Source organism: Carassius carassius, chromosome 24 (assembly GCF_963082965.1).
Source record: "Carassius carassius chromosome 24, fCarCar2.1, whole genome shotgun sequence".
Lineage (NCBI taxonomy): Eukaryota > Metazoa > Chordata > Actinopteri > Cypriniformes > Cyprinidae > Carassius > Carassius carassius.
Genome location: NC_081778.1, coordinates 11302479 through 11312882, shown reverse-complemented (window position 1 = coordinate 11312882; position 10404 = coordinate 11302479). Strand labels below are relative to the sequence as shown.

Below are 10404 nucleotides of genomic sequence, written 5' to 3'. Positions count from 1 at the left end.
GGACAGCAGTGTTTGTGTAAATGGGTATCGTGAAGGAATTTTATTTTTTCTTTTTATTTATATTTTTTGCTCTTGGTTTGAATAATTTCAGTGACTTTTTCAAGTCAGTGCCAAATGTTACACATTACAGTAAATCATGTTACAGAACATTTTGATAATGCACCTTAATGTTGCACAAAACTTTAAATTTAATCTAGAAAAAACACGACAACAAGCTAATATCTCTGAAAACTAGATCTTTTTGTTATTTAAAGATATGCAGTTTGCTATTTTGCTGGCTTTTTGTGTCATATATTGCAGGGTTTTAATGCTATTTCTAAACTTTAATAATTAGTATGTGATTATTGGTGAATGTCGAAAGATACCTTTATTCACATTTAACTCCTGAGACCTACAGGACAGTCAGATTAACAGTGCCCTGATTCACATTTTTACATTTTATAGTAAAAACTTTTTATCCCCTTTCAGTTCAAAGATATTTCGGTCTAAAATAATGGAACTAAGTTGCTTTTATAAAGTCTTGCACACAATGTTCATATTCATTCTTCTGGACATTCATATTCCATTAGATCTTTGTTCAGTGGCTTAATTTCACAGTTGGCTTGTGGGGTAGGTTTCTGGAATCACAGATTTTTTTTTTGGTCTTCACAATTTGAGTCTCACTCATTTCTGCTTCTGTTTGTGGGTTTTATTGCTATTTATTAATATCTTTATGGCCTCAAGACACAACAATCACTGCCTTTTTTTGACTAACACACAGTACTTATTAATCTATTACTGTTATTATGTGCTAGAATGATGTTCTGTGCCTCTAAAATCACACTAAAATATCTTAACCTCTTGACTTTAATATTCCAAATGTGAATCTTTGGTCTGGAAATACAAATGTAATGAAAATGAAAGTAAAATTGTCAGTCAAACAGAGACAGCTATTTTTCATATGCTTTGTTTAGTGTTTGTATTCATACATCATTTTTGCACAACAGACACATCAGCCGTGCACAGTGCACACCAGTTTAAATGCTGGCAACCTGGACATTAAACAGACACCTACCTAATGAAAAATGAACGTTTCTGCATGTATGTCAGTGATTGTATTTATTAAGAAATGTCTTGTTTCTCTTCTAATCTTTTTATTTTATTAATTTTTTTGAATTCTGTATGTTCAGTAGATGATTGTAGTATGTATTGTGTAATCTGGCAGAAAGCCGTGTCTGTGATCTAAGTATGTATTTTATTTCGGGTTGGAGGGAAGTTTTGGACAATATAAATTTTTTATTTTATTTTAAGTTTAGGGTATCTCTAATGGTAAATATTCCAATTCGTTTTAATCTGTTAAAGCCTTTCTACATTTGAATGTATGCCGGTGTAAGGAACGATGACTGACAACTGGAAGTGCTTCGAGGACTATATTTTTACCTGGCCTGTATAAAACGTGTTTATAATATGTGTATATAAGCAAGTCGGGGAAATGCCTTTTTCTTGTGTGGTGTTTGCAGCATGTTTCTCCAACCATGTTTCATTAATGTGGGGATGCCGTTTTTTCACATTGTCTTTCTGATTTAAAAAGAATAAAATATTTTCTAAACCATTATTTTTTGCTTTATATTTTTTTTCCTTTCTCAGAATTAAAATGAGCTTATACCAAACAGACACTGCAGATGTAAGTGAAATAAACTATATCTGAAATTATTTTTACACAAAAACAGTTTTTGAAATAGACAATAAACTACGTTTCCCATAATTCCTATCGTTCAGCTCTACATTAACCAATGATCGTTCACTTCTGTGCTTACGTCACGTAGAGCGACAGAAATTTTTCAAGATGGTGCTTGAAAGTACTATGGTCTGGTGAGAAAAATATACTTTATATTCTTCAAATATCAGATTTAGTTTGCTATACGTGATTTGTTTTAAATTATTACGCAGTTATTTGGGAAATATTGTGTCTTGGTGGTGAGAGAAAGGTCGTGTTGAGCAAATAGACAGTGGTGCAGTTTTCCTTAGTCATGATGTAACATTGAGCCTGCTAAACAGCTTCTTTGTGTTGTCTTGTTATAAGAGAACACGTTATAACGCTCATAGCTGCGACTGGCAGGCTCTCGGAGTTGTCATCTTATGAAATCAATTTCTGTTTAAATCATAAATGGGTTGGTTGGTTCAATTCCTTTGTAATAATTTAGGCTTTTGTATAAATAACCGTCAAGACCGGATTTGAAATCCTTCTTTGTACTTGCCCTTTGTGTACTAAAACTGCATCTTATATTTAACTATTAAATAGAACACTTGCGTGGAGAATTAGGCTTCGTTCGAACACTTGCTGAATCATATTTGGCAGAAATGTGGAGGACATCACCGTGTATGTTTATAATTTCTAGTGTGGACAACAGTGAGTATATGCGCAATGGAGACTTCTTACCGACCAGACTTCAGGCCCAGCAGGACGCTGTCAACATCATCTGTCACTCAAAGACTCGAAGCAACCCGGAAAACAACGTGGGCCTCATCACTCTGGCCAAGTAGGTCGAAGATTTTCTTTATTTTATTAACAGGTATAATCTTATATACTTAGTTCTGTACAACATGCATAACTGGAGATTCATTGATCCATTTAGTAACTGTGAGGTCCTGACCACGCTGACTCCTGACACGGGCCGGATCCTGTCCAAGCTTCACGCTGTCCAGCCCATAGGAGTCATCAGCTTCTGTACTGGCATCAGAGTAGCACATGTGAGTGGACGGGATCGTCATGTTTTATTTATTTATTTTTTTAGAATGTGTTAATTTTTACAAGTCCAAAAATGGCATTTATTGATATTAAGTTGTCAAAATGACTCCAAATTTATATAACCTTCTCAGTTTGACTTTATTACCATTCAAATAGGCTGAAAAATCAGAATATGGTCATGTAAATGATAAATTATGTGGACTTTACGGACAGTACATACATACATACATACATATAGTATGTATTGTCCATAAAGTCCACATAATTTATCATTTACTTGACCAATTTTTCGTCCTCTGTCTGAGCCTGTCTTATCCAGCTGTATTTACAACTTATAACATCCAAGTGAAAGTATAACACCAACATGTCAGTATTTTTGTTGAACAACCTTTTGTTTTAATTACAACCTTTAGTCTGTTGGGATATGTCTCTGTCTCTACTTACTTTGCACATCTAGACTTTGCAATATTTGCCCACTCTTCTTTTCAGAACTGCTCAAGTTCAGTTAAATTTGATGATGATGGTTTGTGGTTTGCAATCTTAAAGTCATTGCACAGATTTTCAGTGGGGATTAAGTCTGGGCTCTGACTTATCTCCTTCAACCACTATGTGCTCAGTTTTGCTGTGTGCTTTGGGTCATTGCCATCTTGGAAGGTAAAACTTCTTCCCAGGGCAGCAGATTTTCGATAAGATTTTGACGGTATTTTTTCCCCATCCACTTTTCATCCTGGCAAGTACTCCAGACCTTGCTGCAGAGAAACACCCCTATAAAAGGATATTATTAAAGCCATGCTTTACTTTAGGAATGCTGTTATTTGGATGGTGAGCTGTATAGGATTTCTGACAGATATATTGTTTGGTGTTGAGGCCAAATAATTAAATTTTAGTCTCCTCTGCCTCAGAAAGGTGTGTTTTGGCAAAGCTCAGTCGTGGCTGTGTGTGGGCTTTTTTGAGGAATGGGTTTTTTTCTTGTAACCTTCCCATTCAAGCCACATTCAAGGAGAATTTGTGATATTGTTGTCACATGCACACAATGGCCACTCTTTGTCATAGATTCCTGCAACTGCTTCAGTGTTGCTGTAGGGCTCTTGGTTGCCTCTCTGACCATTTCCTCTTGGCTCTTTCATCCAGTTTGGTGCGCCCTCCTGATCCAGGGAGGATCTGTGTTGTACCAAATACCTTCTACTTCTCAATAATAGACTTAACTGTGCTTCTATGCATTGATAAAGTCTTTGAATTTCTTTTTTTGTATCGGTCTCCTGACTTGTTTCTGTCCACAACTTTATCCCAGAGATCTTTTGACAATGCCTTGCCGTCCAGAGTTGATCGTTTGCTTCAGTTGCACTACCAAGGACTGAAATGCTCCAGGAGAGCTTTTTTCATGCTGAGCTAATCAAAATGCTGATCACAGTTGAAAGTCAAACGTCTTTGTGTGCCATTGAGTTGGTGATTAGCTATACCTGATTGAGTTTACAAGTCATTTTCGGACGTAGGATCCAAACTCTGATTGTTTTTTTCTGTCATGTTGGTGTTATATCTTTCACTTGTATATAGTATAAGTTGTACTGATTAAATACAGCTGGATAATTCAGGCAGCAAAAGCAACAAAATGTGATTATTTTAAAGGGGGTGATACTTTTCTATATCCTATGTATGTGTGTGTATATATATATATATATACACACACATTTTTTCAGCTGTCACTTTTGTTTAGTGTTTAATTTAAATCTTTCTCTTTTGTTTTTTTTTAATCCTTAAACTTTTGAATGGTAGTATACCACCATTGATGTTTCCGATTCAATCTGCTCCTTCTGTTTCACAGCTGGCACTGAAACACAGACAGGGAAAGAACCATAAGATGAGGATCATTGCCTTTGTGGGAAGCCCCGTGGAGGACCAGGAGAAAGATGTGGGTTCTTTTATCTTCATGTATCTTGGTGTAAAAGATGCACCACATAAGTGTGTATCATGAGTGAGTGTGTATCTATTAAGGTCAATGCAATGTGTTATTCACCTGCTCCTTTGTGTCTCCGACCTGTCTCACTCAGTTGGTGAAGATGGCAAAACGTTTGAAGAAGGAAAAAGTCAGTGTTGACATCATTAACTTTGGAGAAGAGGTAAATGCATTATTCTATGGGATTGGAGTTTATCACACTCCTCCAGAATGTACTCCTCATCTTCGATGTCTTTTTTACTGTCTGCATCCTTTAGTTTTTGCCCTTTTGCATTGCAGGAGTTCAACACTGATAAGCTGACCGTGTTTGTGAACACCCTGAATGGAAAAGAGGGTGTAGGCTCTCACCTGGTAACGGTGCCTCCTGGCCCGAGTCTGTCAGATGCTCTTCTGTCCTCTCCTATCATGGCTGGTGAGGGTGGCACCATTATGGGCCTGGGTGCCAGTGACTTTGAGTTCGGAGTTGATCCCAGTGCAGACCCTGAGCTCGCTCTGGTGAGAAGCACACAGATTTTATGGGACAAACTTCTTGGCTAGCGATTTTCTGCATTCTAAACATCTCTGTTTTTCCAGGCTCTGCGTGTGTCGATGGAGGAGCAGAGACAGAGGCAGGAGGAGGAAACTCGCCGGGTAGCAGTGGCTTCAGCTGCAGAGGCTGGAGTCTCCTCACCCGCTGTAGATGGTGAGAGTGTAGATTATTGTTGAAGACTAGATGAGGTTTCTTGACACCTAATCAAGGGGTTGCTTAAAGGTACAGCGGAGGGTTGTGGATTGATATACACTAGCGTTCAAAAGTTTGAAAAGTTTGGTAAACCCACCTCTGAAGAGTTGCATCTATAAAATCAGGCTATACAGGCTTACTATGACGATTATGAAAATATGAATTAATGCATATTCCTTATCAGTGGTTAGAGGAGTCAGAGGTAAGAGTAATATAGTTGTTAATGCCATTGTAATAATTAACTAATATTAATATTTTGTTTGCCAATATAGAATTTGAGTTTTGTATAAGGGAAGTTTCTCCATGCTACATATATCAGATTAAAACCTTATGTATTTAAAAATATAAGTTTGTTTCATGGGAAGTATATGTTTAATATGACATGATGTCTTCTGTGCTTTTGTTATAGAGTCTGAAAATGCCCTGCTGAAGATGTCGACAGCTCCTGCTCTGCCTGATTTCAGCCGCATGACGGAGGATGAACAGATCGCATACGCCTTACAGATGTCCATGCAAGGAGGAGGTCAGTCTCTGTGTTCTGCAGAAATGTTACTTTCATTTTGACTTTGTTCTTTTATACAAACAAATGTTTTCATTGTGCACAGAGTTTGGCGGTTCAGATGCCATGGATGTGGACACTGGTGCAGCAGCAGACAGTGAAGCTCCTAAGGTGTGTTTCCCAGCTCGTCCTCAAACCTTAACTGCTTTGCCTTTAGAGAGGAGATCAGAATTCTGAACAGTCATGTTGTGAGAATAATCAAAAGCAGCCTTTAAAACTTTATACTTCCAACCAAAACCACACAAAACACAAATGGTCGAACATTACATGTAATTAGTAGAGTTGTTCCGATTCCAATACTAGTATCGAAAATATCACCGATACCACAACAAATTCTGGCATCGGCGAGTACATGAACCCATATACCGATCCGATACCATTTTCTTAAACAAGACCTAGTTATGAGCGCTAGCTTTGCCTAACTGCTGCACGGTTCTTCTTTGCTGCTCAGAATGCATTGCAAACACAGGAAGTTGTGCTGTGTTGCCACAAGCAACCCCTGTTTAGATCAGCGAAGAAGAAAAGAAAACGCAGTATGTCCGTTGTTTAGCAGTATTTCCGACTGGACCAACCAGACAGTAAAACGGTGACATGGGATGCCACAAGTACTGGCACTTCACTACCAAATCGGTGCTGAAAATTAAAAAATGTGATGATACCAGCGTCTCTGTAGTACCCGTAGTAAGTTACCGACTCCCGAGTATATTCTGTACCCGCAGCTGCGTTCAGTCGCTTCCGTGTTAGTCTAAGTGCTGGGCTCCAGACTGTAGCCGAATATATGCTAGTGTCTGTGTATATTAAACTGCTGAATACTATTTAAATATTACTCCTGCAAATTCTACACACTTTGTGGGAGACAGGCGCAGATGTGCGGGAGCTCGCTGTTTTGTTGTCTCTGCCGTGTGTCACTATATGAGGACACGAACGCATAAACCGTCACTTCATGAGAATTTACCGTTTCATTTGAGAAAACTCATATCATAAACACAGACACTCACAGATCTTCATGGCAACCCATCAAAATAAATGTTCGGTTTAACATGAGTAAATTGACAAAATATTAAACTACTGTTGTAGCCTACAGTAGATTTAGCTATGTAGTAATAATAATTCGTCTCTATTAATAATATTAATTATGCCTAGACAGTTGCTTGTTTTTTACTTGTTTTGTTGTAAAGAGATTATCTCATTAATATATAATTTTTTATATTCCTAGACTTATTTGTTGCAGTTTTTTATACAGTTATATTGTAAAACTAAAATACCTTTTTTTAGTTTGCGGTGTTAGATTTGTGGCTGCATTTGAAGTTCTTTTTCGCTTAAGAAAATAAATTAATGTTACTTTCAAATTCATGTCAGATAATAAAAATACTGTAATAAATACAGTAGTTCACCATGTATTTGTTCATGTTTTATTAAGGGATAAATCTGAAGCACACCATAAAATAATTCTAGCAATTTACACAGGGCTAGTAGTATATACGGCTGTATATACAGATACACACCCAGGTATCGGATCAGTACTCTGTATCGGACGATACTCTGAGCCCAGGTATCGGGAAGAGAAAAAGGGTATCGGAATATCTCTAGTAATTAGATTTGCATCTACTGAAGAAGACACCAGTGATTGCAAAGCAGAATACTTCTGGAACCCAAGCTACGGAAAAAATTGACAAGTCACTGTTGCGCTCTGGAGGATTTATAGTTTTGCGAGTTGTTCTTGAAGTTGACTTTGTAGTCAATGAGATATTGACGTTTTTCCAAAAAAATCTGAAGCTAAACTGATTCAGTTTGAAACTGCTAATAATGCATCTGAGGAAGCGTAAGATCTATACTGAGCTGCAAAATTTATTCATTTAATTTGTAACATATATATATATATATATATATATATATATATTAGGTACTGCCTTCAATTTGTCAAGAGGTAGATTTATAATTGCCTAAACATCCCAATTAAACTCTTTGTGTGTTTTGTAGGAGGATGAGGAAGATTATGATGTGATGCAGGATCCAGAGTTTTTGCAGAGTGTGCTTGAGAACCTTCCAGGTGTCGACCCCAGCAACGAAGCCATCCGTAATGCCATGGGCTCTTTGGCGTCCCAGAACAGAACAAAACCACCTGAAGACAAGAAAGATGACGAGAAGAAATAAAGGAGTAAGATGTGTCTGGACTGACAGAGGACAGGGGCAAATACAACTGATGAAAGGGTTTCTACTGGATTATGGATTGAAATGAACACAGAATTCATATATGATAAAAAAATAAATAAATAAAACAAAAACAGCAAGAATAACTGAGTTAATGAGTTTTCATAACAAATGTTAGAGGGAGGAACAACAGAACAGACTAACAACAAACTCTACTGAAAGAAAAGTATATCCCAAAAAATACTTCTTTGTCGATTTTGTATCACTATTTTCAGTTCTTTTTATAATAAAGGGCTTTGTTTTACGGTTAAGGGAATCTGAAGAGTGCCATGTTATTATATGTTTGTAATGCATTAAAAAAAGGAGAAATTATTAAATTAATGTGTAAAGCTAAAATTATTGAATTCCTTTTATAAGTCATGATTGCTCAAAAATAGTCCAGATTTTTAAAAGATAATTATTTAGTTCTAATCGAAACAACATAAATTTTACTATGAAAAGTTTTTAAATATGGGTAAAATGCTAAACACACGTATAATTTTTTTTTTTTTCAACTAACTATTTTAACTTGATAATTTTACTAAAAGTATTTTTGACACCTAATGGTACTCTATGCATACCCGGGTCCACAACATTTTTTAAATGGTTATATCTCTTGAAGAAAAAATCAAAATATCTGGAAAAATGAATGTTTTGAAGGCCTCGACACACTTGCAAATGTTCAACCCCCTACGAAAAACTGCAGTTTTGAGAAATGTTTTTATATCTATCCCAGGTCAAAACGGACCCGAATGCGTTATGAGGGTTAAACATCACTGAAGCTTTGTGACAGACCCTCTGCATAAATAAATATAACTCTTTATATTCCACTACTCTCAGGATAAAGGTCAATTCTAAATTGGTCTAAAGCATGTTTAAATGGACACTGGATTTGTTTTGTGTTTCTTCACTTTTCCTATTTCACGAATTACTGTTGTATAAAAACAAGATTTTGTGCTGCATTTTGTCTATAGCTAACTGATCATTATCATGTTAAAAATACAGTTACCCAAAATGGGTTAAGTGCGTTGATGCTGTCAGAAATCTGTCGTGATGTTTTGAGTGCGTGAGGAAAAATAGAATGCGTGGAGTGTGGAGAAACCAGTTCTCACAGAGATGAAAAGTCTCTTAAGAGAGAACAAGCCGACATCTGCATCTCAGTCTCTCCCTTATTTGAACGTCTCTACCGCTTCTTCGAAATTTTCATTTTAAACGTACAGTATGGGACTTTTGGCCACCAGGGGTCACTCAATCAAAATAACAACAAAAGACGTACATTGATGACGTTGGGAAAGAGCGTGGGCTCATGGGAGTTGTTGTTCATTGGAACACGCGCTCTGTCATACACAGGTTTCTTGTATACAAACAATACCTGATGCGCGCTCATCCAGGAGGCAGAAAACGTACTCGGTTACTAACGTAACCTCGGTTCTCTCTAGAAGAGGGAACGAGTACTGCGTCTTAGCTAAGACGCTACGGGAAAAGTCTCTTTTCATGAAATACTGAAGCAAAAAATTATCCTTAATTTTGAATTTTTGTAAAGCGCATTTGCAGCAGTACACAGCCATAGGTGAGACGGCTCGCTCGCTCATTGGCTGCTCTATCAATATCTGCAATATCAGACCAATTAGGACGCTTCGCGCCCATCACGCCACTTCCCGCCGAAACGGGTGTGGCCCAACCCTATAAAAGGAGCTCGAAAAGGCTGACTCACCTGATTTATTTCATCGCCGAAGTGAACCAGAGTGAATCGTACGCATGACAGAGAACGCAGTACTCGTTCCCTCTTTTAGAGAGAACCGAGGTTACGTTAGTAACCGAGTACGTTCTCTTACGAGAGTTCTCTCGTACTGCGTCTTAGCTAAGACGCTACGGGAACTCCATGTAAAACGCCGTGCGTGCAGGGATCACACACCAATAAACCTGAAGCAACGCCCAGGATATACAGTGCACAGTCACCGAGGGACTCACAGAGAGTCCAGGACAGGAAAGGGGGGGAGCCCTCCGTCCCATATCTAGCAGCACCCGTAGATGCGGCAATATAACATCACACAGTCGAGGCAAGGCCTGACCAATGCGGCAATGCGGGTCTTACGCAATACTGCCCATATAACAGTCGGCAGCACATAATGCTCACGAACTCAGAATTCCCATCAGGGCCCTGATTCGGCTATACCGACAGCAGCCTTGCTTGCAAGGCGGGAACCTCCAGGTTATAGAACCTGATAAATGCAGACGGCGAGGCCCAACCT

At 37.9% G+C, this 10404-nt stretch overlaps 1 protein-coding gene across 1 annotated transcript; it reads left to right on the top strand.

Moving 5' to 3' along the window:
- The first annotated feature begins 1744 nt into the window (after positions 1–1744).
- On the top strand, positions 1745–8357 carry LOC132102792 (26S proteasome non-ATPase regulatory subunit 4-like). The gene is made up of 10 exons (XM_059507441.1): positions 1745–1851; positions 2379–2519; positions 2616–2730; positions 4551–4637; positions 4777–4845; positions 4962–5177; positions 5256–5364; positions 5813–5926; positions 6009–6073; positions 7943–8357. Exons 1-10 carry the CDS (start codon positions 1826–1828, stop codon positions 8114–8116), a joined length of 1116 nt encoding a protein of 371 aa, XP_059363424.1. The 5' UTR covers positions 1745–1825; the 3' UTR covers positions 8117–8357.
- Positions 8358–10404: the final 2047 nt, after the last annotated feature.

Coding starts and splice junctions, on each gene's coding strand:
- LOC132102792 (XM_059507441.1), top strand. CDS start 1,826: ATGGTGCTTGAAAGTACTATGGTCTG. Junction 2,520..2,615: donor GGCCTCATCACTCTGGCCAA/GTAGGTCGAAGA, acceptor TGATCCATTTAG/TAACTGTGAGGTCCTGACCA. Junction 5,365..5,812: donor CTCCTCACCCGCTGTAGATG/GTGAGAGTGTAG, acceptor CTTTTGTTATAG/AGTCTGAAAATGCCCTGCTG.